Source organism: Ornithorhynchus anatinus, chromosome 16 (assembly GCF_004115215.2).
Source record: "Ornithorhynchus anatinus isolate Pmale09 chromosome 16, mOrnAna1.pri.v4, whole genome shotgun sequence".
NCBI classification, from domain to species: domain Eukaryota; kingdom Metazoa; phylum Chordata; class Mammalia; order Monotremata; family Ornithorhynchidae; genus Ornithorhynchus; species Ornithorhynchus anatinus.
This window is the reverse complement of record NC_041743.1, coordinates 7,344,289-7,357,294: the sequence shown is the minus strand read 5'-3', so window position 1 is coordinate 7,357,294 and position 13,006 is coordinate 7,344,289. Positions and strand designations below refer to the sequence as shown.

Below are 13,006 nucleotides of genomic sequence, written 5' to 3'. Positions count from 1 at the left end.
CAGCCAGAATTTGGGCCATAAAAACTTGGTTACAGCCACAAAGGATATAAATGAATCACTGAGATCCTTTATAATATGCTTTATTTGGAGGGATGCCATCCTGAGAAAGGTCAACTAGAAGGTTTTTTTCCAGGAGATTAAGCATCCCTAAAATATCCAAGATTCAAAAATGCAATTTGGACTCTCCAGGAGAACCTCAACAGTTCTAAATGCAATCAATGTGATTCATTATAAGAAAATATCTGGGCTAGATAGATTCTGTTTAAAGGATTATAGAAATAGAGAGAAACTTAGAGATAAAGAGGGTGACTTAAGGTGTCTACTAGTTGTGTCCACACATGACCAATAAACTTCTGTTTTCCAAAACATAACCCTTCATTGGAGTTCTTATCTGGAAATTAAAATCCCTTTCTGGATGGAGCAAATTACTACCATAAACCGATTTCCCAAATCATCATAGACTGCCAGATGTTAGCTAAAGTGTTGGTGACTGATTTAGAGCCTCTTCATCCTAAAGTCCTGCATGGAGCGATCTTCAGCGCTTAGAACAGTGCTTGGCACATAGTAAGCATTTAACAAATACCATTATTATTATTTAAAAGGTTCCTTGGAAGACATTCTTGATGCAATCCTATGATGGGCTGATGCACTGGAGAAAATAGGTGGTGATTAACAGATAGTAAAGAAACCTTCTCAGTTAGTTTGAGTGGAGTTGGGAGAGATGAAATCATAGTGGGAGGTTTTCTTTTTACACCTCAGAATAAAAAGAAAAGGCAAGGGAACTTTTGCTGATGAATTTAGCAAAACAGCAAAGGTAGCCATCTGGTGATGGGTGGGATGAAACATCTAGAAAAAGCCACAGTGAGTCGTGGAATAGGTAATGAAGTCTGAAAGTGTGTTGGGTTTGACTTTTCGATGTAGAAAGTGAAGTAATATCTGCACCTTCACTCCTCAAGGAGGAACTGATTGAAGATTGAAAGCAGGAATGTCCTTTTGAGTGAAAATGGTCGTGAATTGATGTGTTGGGACAAACCTACAGTCACTTCAGACTTTTGGAGCGGCACAGGTCAAGCTTGTGCAAAATTATTATTCTTGCACAGGTGCAGTGGAGTAGGCCCCACCCACTGTGGACCAAGATTTGTAAATCTCGTACAGAGTTCATGACATGCAGTTACATCTTTATCCAAACAGGTCTAAAATGAGAAGCAGCAAGGCTTACTGGAATGAACCAGGACTGAAAGTCAGGGGACTTGGTTCTAATCATTAGCATGCACTTGCCGGCTGAGTGACCTTGAACAAGTCACTTAAGTTCTCTGGGCCTCCGTTTCCTCATCTGTAGAATGGGGATTCAGTACTTGTTCTCCCTCCTGCTTAGGCTGGGATCCTCATGTGGGTGTGGGACTGTGTCTGAGATGATTGTACTCTATCCACCACAGTGCTGGGCATGTAGTAAGTGCTTAACAAATGCCATTATTAGTATTGTTCGTATTATTATTCTAAGTGCCCCAGAGGTACCAATTCTGATATATAGGAAAAGTAGACAAGATTCGAAGCTAACTGAATTAAAACCTGTCTTTAGATCTGAAACCAAAAATCTAGAAATAGTACTAGCTTGTAAGGATAAAATCAGGAAGGTCAAATCAAGAGATTAGGTAGAACATTCAAGAGAAACTAAGACACCCTTAAACAAGGTGACATCTTACAGAATCTGTAATACAGTATGGAAACTTTCCTTGGTCATAACCACTTTCTTTAGGAGCAAGCCTAGGGACAGGCAAGGCTTTTTCTCTGGGTCCTAATTTCCTCTCTGCCAGCTGATGCCCAGTTTCACCCATGTGCTTAACACAGTACTTTGCACATAGTGCTTTGCACAGTATCACTGATTGACTGATGTATTTCATCCCTCTTTGGGTCACTCACTCCTGCATTCTATTTCTGGGACTGGAAGGGTGTAGCTAGGGAGCTACAGAGTGGCTGATGGAGTCCATTGTTCCCAGCTGCATTTCTGTGTTATATATGGATGGAGCTGGAAGTGAGAGAAAAATCAAAGTGGGTTGGGAGGAGTGTCATTTCCACGGGAGCAGTAAGGCAGTGGGATGACATTTCTAGGCCACTAGAAAAGGACCATTTCAGACTGCTAAAAAGGATCAGGATAACCTACTCTCTGTGCTTCATTCTTTTCTCTTCTGCTGCAGACCTCTCGCTCTTTCCCTCTTCAGTGATTAGAGCTCCCTCCCCCTTCACACCCGGCAGACCTCTGCTCTTCCCACTTTCAGGGCCCTACTGAAATCACATCTCCCCCAGGAGACCTTCCTGGATTGATTTCTAATCTCCCCACCTCGGGTCTCCCAACGGCTATTTCAGCACTTGCTCCAGAGATGTTGCCTTTCCCTCCCAGGTCCCTGTAAACGCGGACAGCAGTTTTTAGCTGCGGGACCCGGTATCAGGAACTGAGATGGAGGGCGGCTGAGAGCTTAAAACAAAAACACCAGGCACAAGTGGAGAAGTCCAGTGCCCCATCCACTTTAATGTTGGTATTTGTTAAGCTCTTACTATGTGCAGAGCACTGTTCTAAGCGCTGGGGTAGATACAGGGTAATCAGGTTGTCCCACGTGGGGCTCACAGTCTTAATCCCCATTTTACAGATGAGGTAACTGCAGCACAGAGAAGTTAAGTGACTTGCCCACAGTCACACAGCTGACAAGTGGCAGAGCAGGGATTTGAACCCATGACCTCTGACTCCCAAGCCCGTGCTCTTTCCACTGAGCCATGCTGCTTATGCTGGGAATGAGCTGAAAGTTGGATTCACCTTCCCTCCCCAAGATGGAAGTCAAACACTAAAGGGCCCCAGTGAAGCTTTGAGAAGCCTTCCGATACCTGGCTGACCCTCCTGGTTCAAAAAGACTGCATCCCTTGATCAACCAATCAATCAGTCAGTGGTATTTATCGAGCATTTACTGTGTGCAGAGCACTATACTAAGCGATTGGGAGAGTACAACGGAATTGGCATGGTCCCTGCCCACAAGGAGCTTATAGTCTAGAAGGGGAGATAGACATTAAAATTAATTACAAATAAGGGAAATGGCAGAGTGTAAGGATAGGTAAATAAATCCTGTGTGCCTGGGGGGAATATCAGAGTGCTTGGTGGGTACAGACCCAAGTTCAGAGACAACGCAGAGGGGAGGGCAGGAGGTGGGAATGAGGGACCAGTTAGAGAAGGTCTCCTACTATGAAGTTCACTTAGAAGAGTGAAGGAACCAGTCAACCTGAATATCATCAGACTAGTAAGTCCCAATAAAATGATCTTAGCGTACTTAAGGAATGATTTTGAAATGATCTCAACATCATTATCCATTCCTTGCAAAACTCATTAAGAGCTGGTCAGGCCCCGAGAGCTAGAAAAGGCCACGAGTAACGTCTACTCTTAGAAAGGAGGAAAAAAAGATAAGCTTGAAAATTATAGCCCGGTCAACTTACACTTGATAACTGGAAAGACAAATGAATCAATCAGGCCATTTACAAGCAACTGAGAGGGTGCTGGGTAATAGTCAGTGTGACTTTGTGAAGGCTAAATAACATCGGGCCGGTCTAATGCCTCTCCATGACAGATTGATGGCTCCCATTGATTGGAGGGGCAAAAAGAGAGCTAATAAAACTTGTCTGCAACAAGGTTTGCTTCTTGCTTCCCAGGTGATTCTCATAAATAAAGCTAGAAACATGTAATCCTAAAACTATATTACGACTCGATGGATGCTTAACTTGTTTCCTCATATGACCTGTTTTGCAACCCTTTAATCATTTTTGTTGCTGTTCCCAGAATCCTCTCCAGTTTCTCCACCTCTATTATAGAGTGTGGTGACCCAAACTGGGCACAATATTCTAATAAAGGTCAGACCAATGCAGAGTATTACGAAAGGATTATTTCCTGTTAATACATCTCAGGACCAGGATTTTTTTGAAATTGCAGTGCAGATTGCTGAATCACATTCCATTTATGGTCGATTCCGATCCTAGGCCTTTCTTCTCCCGCCCGGTGCCTAATAAGCCTTTTCTCGACTTATATTAGTGCTGTTGACTCTTCAGGCCTAAGTGCAATAACTTTGCTTGTGTCGAACACAGCCCTTTTTGCCAGACCATTTGTCTAATTGATGGAGGTCGTTTCCATACTCTCTTCCAAAGCGTTAGTAGTCCTTTCCAATTGAGGTCATCTCCAAGTTGGAGGCACATGCTTATTCTTTCTCAAAGAACCAGGAGGCTAGAGTGGGGAGCAGGAGTAGGCTTCAAAATAAACGAGGTCATTTACAGAGGGGTTGAGGCTATCTTCAGGATCAAAGGCAATAAATGGCAAATACCTGGCAGCAGAACCAAATCAGAGCTTGTTAGTTTGCAGTATACAGAATCTATGCTGCTCTTTTTTGTGTGTGATATTTAAGTGCTTCCTAAATGCCAGTATTGGCCCCTGTACCATTTTCTTGTTGTTGCCTCAACCTCCCCATTGGGGAAACTGAGGTTTCTGAAGGACACAAATAGAGGATCTGGGTAGTCAGATGGTGTCACATCCTGCGGCTGGGGAAACTATGTGTTAGAGAATGGATGTGTGCGTGTGTGTGTGTCTGCATACGCACACACGGGTGCACATGCGCATGCTGGAGGAGGAGGAGGCGGAGGATGGATTACTGAGTTCTAGTGTGGAAGTCCCTCAGTGGAAATCTATAAAAATAAGTCAACTGTTACAGGTCTGTTGGGGTGTAAGCCTAGACCTGCTTTTAAGCGAGAGGTGAGAAAAGGCAGAGGCAGATTCTGTCCAAAAGGATGGTAAGGCCAGTTCAGACCAGTCCAGACCGGTCCAGGGCTCATTATTCCCACCTTCTCCCACCCCGTCCTCCCTGTTCCCATTCCCCTCCCTCATCCCCCAACTCGTCAGAGGCTTCAGCAAGGAAGGTCCCTGTCCTGCAGGCGTCAGGGTAAGAGGGTCGAGCCTGGCAAGACCTGTCTCCTCAGCCGCCCCACCTGTTTTCTACACAGACAAAGCAGCTTCCTGCCAGACCAATGGGAAGCCGGGTACGCGAGTCACCCAACATCGCCAGCGCACATACGCCCGCCTCATTTTCCTCCTAGTCCTGCCAGTTTGATCCTGAACATACCCACGGGCTCAGAGCGGGCCCCTCCCCTGTGCCACATATTGACAAAATGACACTACGGAATGACTCACAATCAGAGGGAAGAGTAATGATGACTTGAATATTTCATTTGCTTGACATGCACTGCTACAGCCCAGAGAGCTGGTCTCCGTTGGAGGCAGGATTTCGAGGCTTATTCCCAAACAATGGTGCTTGCTTCTTTCTTAGACTGAGCCCCATGTGGGACAGAGAATGTGTCTGATCGGATCGTATTATATCTACCTCAGTGCTCAGTACTGCGTTTGACCTCTAAAAAGCATTTAACAAATACCAAAATAATAATGACAACAATAATTATTATCGTTTTTATTTTCCTGATGTGTAGCTTCGGGCAAATCACTTCTCAGTTCTTCAGTTACCTTACCTCTAAAATAGGGATAAAATACCCATTCTCCCTACATTTTAGACTATGAGCCCTGTGTGTAACAGGTCTGTCTGATCTGATTATCTTGTATCTACTCCAGCACTTAGCACAATTCTTGGCAAATAGTATGCAATTAATTATCATTAATTCAAGATGTCCTCTCTTTGCTTTATTCTTCTTCCATCAATGGAAAGAAGAATTCTTCTCTCCCTTTCATGGTACTTCTGACAATAAATTAACTCTGGGAACCTCTGCTTCATGAATTCCTATAACACAGAAGTCGATAAACAGGGAGGTTCAAAAGGCTGCCTCTATAGAGTATAATTGTTGGTCAATTCCCTACCTTAGAACTCTGATAATAGAGAATTTGCATAGAGGAAATGCCACTCAACAGTTAAAGGACTCAAACTCTTACTGATAGCAGCCTTTTTCTCCAAACGTTTCGATTTCAGAATTGAACTTAGATTTCTTAAAATGTGGGATAAGAAAACTCCTGGAGTTCTCAGGGAGATTTAGGGTTTAGGGGGAATACGGTCTCTCTAAATAAATCACGGATGAACCTCTGTCCAGTCGCAAGACCTTGAACCCGCTCAGGTGAACTGATTATAGCGCTAGTGGTTTTTGCAGTGCTGGCCACTCACCCTCTTGCCCCTGCCTGCTGGGTTCCTTCCTGGGGCAGTGGGTACAGCAAGTAAGCAGAGGGGCAGAGCGGCAGTGCAAAATACACACATGAATTTGACACACTAAACTCATCTACAGCCAAAATGGCTGCGGCACAGTGCCCACATTGTGTTGTAGCCACAGAAAGCAGCAGGTCAAGAGCGCTGTGGTCCCCGCCACCCTTGTGAGGTAGGTATTTTCCGGATTCCAACTGAGTCTGGCCACCATTTACAATGCCCCAAGTTGTACTTCGGAGAGAAACCCCAGCAGACCCCATTTGATTTAGGGGTAGGGAAAAGTGCCTGAAATAAGGAACTCCCTGGTTCCTTATTCATCCCTCCCTGGTCTATATATTTATAAAACAGCCACACAGTAAAGTGCACTATTCCCTCCAGACTGTAAACTCGCTGAGGTCAGGGAATGTGTCTGTTTATTGTTATACCGTCCTCTCCCAAGTGCTTAGTACAATGCTCTGCACACAGTAAGTGCTCAATAAATAATAATGATAATTATGGTATTTGTTAAATGCTTACTTTGTTCCAGGCACCGAACCAAACGCCAGGGTGGATACAAGCAAATCGGGTTGGACATACTCCCCGTCCTATGTGGGGCTCATAGTCTCAATCCCCATTTTACAGATGAGGTAACTGAACCAAAGAGAAGTGAAGTGACTTCCCCAAGGCCACACAGCAAACTGGTAAAGCCAGGATTAAACCCATGACTTCCTAACTCCCAGGCCTGTGCTCTATCCACTCACCATGCTGCTCAATATGATTGACTGACTGACCAGACTGTATGCTCTTTATAGGCAGGGAGCATGCCTTCTAATTCTGTTGCTCTCTCAAGGGCTGAGTACAGCGCTGTGCACATAGTAAGGGCTCAATAAACCCCATTGATTGATTGATTGATTGACTTACTATATTTCAGCTGAACTGTATATTCTAATAGAGCAGCAAAATTCCCAAGAGGTGAAAACAATAGGCAATTATTCGCTATTAATCAAGAAGCTACAAGTTGCGAGATGTTCAGTTTCCTTAATAAATGGGCTAAAACACTGAATTTTGAGACGATGAGGGGAATCAGAGATGAATCCATCATTTCTGAGCAAAGAACACCAGCTGGGATTTCAATGGGTTGAAGAGAGGCTCGAGCACTGACAACCAAGCATATCTAATGGACTTTCCCTGTGATTCCATTCTAAGTTACACAGCTCCCAAGAGCTACATAACTCAGCCGTTCACTGAACTCCTCTACTTCTTTGGTTCTCGGGACGACCCGGCGCCTGGGGATATTCTGGGAAAGGACGAAGGGTTACTTGGTCATATACCACAGAGTTGCTTGGGTGAGAGTGGACCAGTTAAATTTCACTGATACTTCCCCACGTTCGTTTAAAAAAATAATTCATAGGATGTTTTCAAGAAAAGTCTCATAAAAGGATTAGTGAGAATGGGAGCATTAGATTTACCTGATTTGTACAGTACCGTTCAGCTGGCCCATACCAAGATTTTTACACTTCCTTTCTCATTCATCTTTATTCTTCTGAGTAGTTGGGGGTAGGGTGTGTTGTTAATCCCTTTTACAAAGAAGGCAGTCAGAGCCCAGGGAGAAATGAAGTGCCTTGGACAAAGTTATACACGGATGCAGTGGTCCAGCCTCAATTGAGATTCGAACTCCCAATTGGAGAACAAGCTTGGTGTAGTGGATAGAGTGCGGGCCTGGGAGTCAGGAGGTCATGGGTTCTAATCCCGGATCCAACGCTTGTCTGCTGTGTGACCTTGGGCAAGTCACTTCACTTCTCTGGGCCTCAGTTACCTCATCTGTAAATTGGGGATTGCGACTGTGAGCCCTCTGTGGGACAGGGACTGTGTCCAACCCGATTTGCTTGTGTCTACCCCAGGGGTTAATACGATGCCTGGCACATAGTATGCACTTAACAAATACCACAATTAATGAATTAACTCCCTAACTCCCCATTCTGCGCTCTAGACTTGTGAGCCTCATGAGAGATAGGGAGTGTATCCATTCTGATTACTTTGTATCTACCTCAGCTCTTAGCACAGTGCTTGGTATGTAGTAAACACTTAACACCTAACTTAGGAGAAGCAGCATGATCTAGTGGATAGACCAGGGGTCTGGGAGTCTAAAGGATCTGGGTTCCAATCCCAGATCTGCCACTTCTCGGTGTTTGACCTGATTACCTTGTATCTACCCCAGCACTCACTAAAGGCCCTGAAACATAGTAAGCGCTTACCAAATACTGTAAAAAATACCACAGTTATTATCACTATTTTTATTATTAGTCCGGGCTAGATCTCCATCTAGGCCCATTAACCTGTGAGATCAATCTGCCCCAAAGCCAATCCTTTTTAGCATGAGAGTTTTAAGCTTCTCGAAGGCAGGGCCATAACTATTACTTAATTGAACTCTCCCAACTCTGTAGAGGAAATAGTGATGCCCCTGAGAGCAATGCACAGGTGTGCAGTGCTCTGCTTAGTGTAGGTGCTTATTAAATGCTATTGTTCGATTCCTTGTAATATAAAGATATCAAGCCCTCAATCTCCTTGCCCCCTCCTACCTTACCTCCCTGACTTCCTCCTACAACCCAGCCCACACACTTCGCTCCTTTATTGTTTTATTTATGGCTTTTGTGAAAACTGGGGAAACTCACTCCATCCATAACGTCACCTTGAAGCAATGCCTTCCTTATTAGAGAGCAACTAAACTTCTCTCCTGCCATTCTAGCATGGAGCACTTCTCAACGGCTTACTAGGTCGGGGAGTCTCTTTCGTAACTATTGTCGTGGCGATTATCGTCATTATTATTAGACTGCGTATTATTATTACGCTCAGCGATGTCCAAGATATAAAGAAAATATGAAGGCTGCCTTGGGGCATCTAAGTTAGATAAAAACAGTCAGGTGTGGTTCAGACTTCGAATTCAGGGCAGTTGAAGTGTAGTTGTATCTAGAGGCTTTGGAATTGGGTAGGCTGTCATAAATCTCAGAACCAATAAAATAAATGAAATCAACCTGGGAGAAAGTCATTAAATGCTCAAAGTTGCCAAGGCCCTGGACATTTATTTGGGACCGTTTCTACCCCTCCTTTTTGGACAGTGCACTCATTTGTTGTTTCAAATAAAGTATCAGGAGGATCACTCTGCGGTTTGGGAGGAGGCAGAGGACGATGAAATCAATCCATCAATCGGTAGAATTTTTGGAGCGCCTGTTGTGTACTGAACTCTGCATGGAGTGCTTGGGAGAGTACAGTTCAGAAAGAGGCTTTTGATAAGAGGTGCGAACCCTGACCTCCAGAAGCTTACAGCCTAACTGGGGGGAGAGTGGCAGACACTAGCCATTCACACATACTTTAGAGGGAAAAAAAAGAAATGGGCTATAATATTGAAGAGCAGAAGTGTGGAAGGATGAATACATAAATAGGTAAAATTCAAGTTTAATTCAAGTTTAAAATATACACTGTCACCAGCCCAAGGTGACATGGCCCAACCAGTTGTTCCACAAAACAGCAATTAGGCAAATGAGAAGACTAATTTTTGATTTTATTATCATTCTTGTCTTATGCTGTCGTCTCTGACCCATAGCCACTCCATGGACATCTCTCCCAGAACGCCCACCTCCATCTGCAGTCGATCTGGTAGTGGATCCGTAGAGTTTTCCTGGTAAAAATATGGAAGTGATTTACCATTGCCTTCTTCCACGCAGTAAACTTGAGTCTCCCTCAACTCTCTCCCATGCCGCTGCTGCCCAGCACGGGTGAGTTTTGATTTCTGGCAGATTGCTTTCCACTCGCTAGCCGCTGCCCAAACTAGGAATGGAATGGGTAGCCCTCTGCTTGACTCTCCCTCCCGTAGATGAGACTGGTAGAGTATCGGAAACTCTCCAGGTGTGATCCTGAAAGGGGATATTATCATTACTATTATTATTGTTTTTGTTAAGCACTTACTATGCGTCAAGCACCGTTCTAAGTGCTGGGGTAGATACAAGGTTGTCAGGTTGTCCTACGTGGGGCTCACAGTCTTAATCACCAATTTACAGATGAGGTCACCGAGGCCCAGAGAAGTTAAGTGGCTTGCCCAAGGTCACACAGCAGACAAGTGGGAGAGCTGGGATTAAGTGAATTGGGCAATTCAGTTCACTTCTCTGGGCCTCAGTTCCCTCATCTCTAAAATGGGGATTAAGACTGTGAGTCCCACGTGGGACAACCTGATTACCTTTTATCTACCCCAGTGCTTAGAACAGTACTTGGCACATAGTAAGCGCTTAACAAAGACCGTTATTATTATTAATAATGAATACTGTTACTACTACTTCTGGCATACTCCTAGAGTGGCCAGCCATCCAGTTTCATACCAGATGATGCAACTTTCAATCAGTGGTACTTAACAATTAATGGAATCTATTGAGCGCTTACTCTTTGCAGAGCACTGTGCTGAGCTTGTCTCTTCCGTGACTCTGTCCCTGCGGTTACACCACTAGACACATCTATGGCAATCAATTGATAGTATCTATTGAGAAGCAGCTCAGCCTGGGAGCCAGAGGACCCTGGTAACCGCCAGGCAACCGACTTTTGAGGATTCCTTCTGGGCCTTGCCACCTTGAAGAGTGTCCTGGGCGATTCTTCCCTACCTGCGGCAAGGCCCGAACAGGGACATCCTGCTTCTGGTCTTCTGTCCCAGGTTCACTCATTCATTTGATAGTATTTATTGAGCACTTACTATGTGCAGAGCACTGTACTAAGCGCTTGGAATCACAATTTGGCAACAGAGACAATCCCTGCCCAGTAACGGGCTCACAGCCTAACTGAACCGCCTTGTTAGTAAAACAAGGACATCCACAGATGGATTTCACAAATACCACATAAGGAGATAGATGAGATGTCACACACATTACACCAGGCCAGAAGTTCAACCTGGAGAATTCGGTAGGCGGGAATCAGTCAATCAACTAATGGCATTTATTCATTTATTCATTCAATAGTGTTTATTGAGCGCTTACTATGTACAGAGCACTGTAGCGCTTGGAATGGACAAATCGGCAACAGAAAGAGACAGTCCCTGCCCTTTGACGGGCTTACAGTCTAATCGGGGGAGACAGACGAGAACAATGGCAATAAATAGAGTCAAGGGGAAGAACATCTCATAAAAACAATGGCAAATAAATAGAATCAGGGTGATGTACATCTCATTAAACAAAATAAATAGGGTAATGAAGATCGTACTTATGAAGTGCCATGTGCAGAGCACCGCACTAAACGCTTGGCAGAGTAAAATACAGCAGAGTTGGTGTAGGTGTCCTTTGCCCATAACGAGCTTACAGTCTAGAGGGGGAGACAGACATTTTCATAAATAAATAATATGTAATTTAAAGATATGTACCTAAGTGCTGTGGGGTTGGGAGTGGGGCCCATATCAAACATCTTGGTCCCAGATCCAAGTGCATAGATGAAGCAGAATGGAGAGCGAGATGGGAAAAAAGAGGGAACGGTGGGAGAGGGAGGCTTTTTAAAAATTTTAAATGAAAATTAAAATTGAAAATTTTAAAACCGACACGAAAGTGGCCGGTTCCCCAGCAGCCTGGCAGAAATCAAAAAATGGCCAGTCTAAATCTGGCTTTATTAGAGGCGGACCGGAATGAGGATAATAATAACGATGGTATGTGTTAAGCGCTTACTATGTGCCAAGCACTGTGCTTGGGCACTGTTTGGCCTTCCCCTCGACTTGTCTGCTGTGGGACCTTGGGCAAGTCACTTCACTTCTCTGAGCCTCAGTTGCAGAGAAGCAGCATGACTCAGGGGGAAAAGCACGGGCTGGGGAGTCAGAGGTCATGGGTTCAAATCCCTGCTCCTCTGCTTGTCAGGTGTGTGACTTTGGGCAAGTCACTTCACTTCTCTGGGCCTCAGTCCCCTCATCTGGAAAATGGGGATGAAGAATGTGAGCCCCACGTGGGACAATCTGTTCATCTTGCAATCTCCCCAGCGCTTAGAACAGTGCTTTGCACATAGGAAGCGCTTGTCAAGTGCCCTCGTTACTTTTATTATTATTGCCACATCTGTAAAATGGGGATTAAGGATGGGAACCCCACGTGGGACCGGGCCTGAGTCCAAACCTGATTAGCTGGCTCTGTGGAAAGAGCGTTGGCTTGGGAATCAGAAGTCACGGGTTTGAATTCCGGCTCCGCCACTTGTCAGCTGTGTGACTGTGGGCAAGTCACTTCACTGTGCCTCAGTTCCCTCATCTGTAAAATGGGGATGAAGACTGTGAGCCTCACGTGGGACAACCTGATTACCCTATAATAATAATAATGTTGGTATTTGTTAAGTGCTTACTATGTGCAGAGCACTGTTCTAAGCGCTGGGGGAGATACAGGGTCATCAGGTGGTCCCACATGAGGCTCCCAGTCTTCATGCCCATTTTCCAGATGAGGTCACTTGGGGCCCCGAGAAGTGAAGTGACTGGCCCACAGTCACCCAGCTGACAAGTGGCAGAGCCGGGACTCGAACCCATGACCTCTGTAATTATTAGCTTGTATCTACCCCGTCGCTGGCACAGTGTCTAACACAGAGTCAGCGCTGAAGAAATACCCCCGAAAAGGGGGAAAGAAGGCCGCTTGCGCGCGCTCGCCCCCGCCCTCGCGCTCGCCCCCGCCCTCGCGCTCCCTCCCTCCCTCCCTCCCTCCGCGCGCTCGCCCCCCTCCCTCGCGCGCGCATGCCCACTAAGCCTCCCCCCCGCCCCCACCTCCCCGCCCGCGTCCAGCCCTCCGCCAACTGGGGCCTGCGGAGCGCGCGCG

General features: G+C 45.4%; 1 protein-coding gene and 1 non-coding gene across 2 annotated transcripts in view; one reads left to right on the top strand and one right to left on the bottom strand.

The window, feature by feature from the left end:
- The first annotated feature begins 4,637 nt into the window (after positions 1 to 4,637).
- Positions 4,638 to 13,006, top strand: part of COP1 (COP1 E3 ubiquitin ligase) — a 173,446-nt gene continuing 165,077 nt past the window's right edge. Inside the window, exons 1-3 of the mRNA XM_039914350.1 lie at positions 4,638 to 4,777; positions 6,304 to 6,393; positions 7,407 to 7,546. Of these exons, the coding sequence (XP_039770284.1) occupies positions 4,638 to 4,777; positions 6,304 to 6,393; positions 7,407 to 7,546 (370 nt within the window). The remainder of the gene's footprint in view (positions 4,778 to 6,303; positions 6,394 to 7,406; positions 7,547 to 13,006) is intronic.
- On the bottom strand, positions 9,984 to 10,121 carry LOC114817565. The gene has a single exon (XR_003765427.1). It is a non-coding gene; the product is annotated as a small nucleolar RNA SNORA7 (small nucleolar RNA).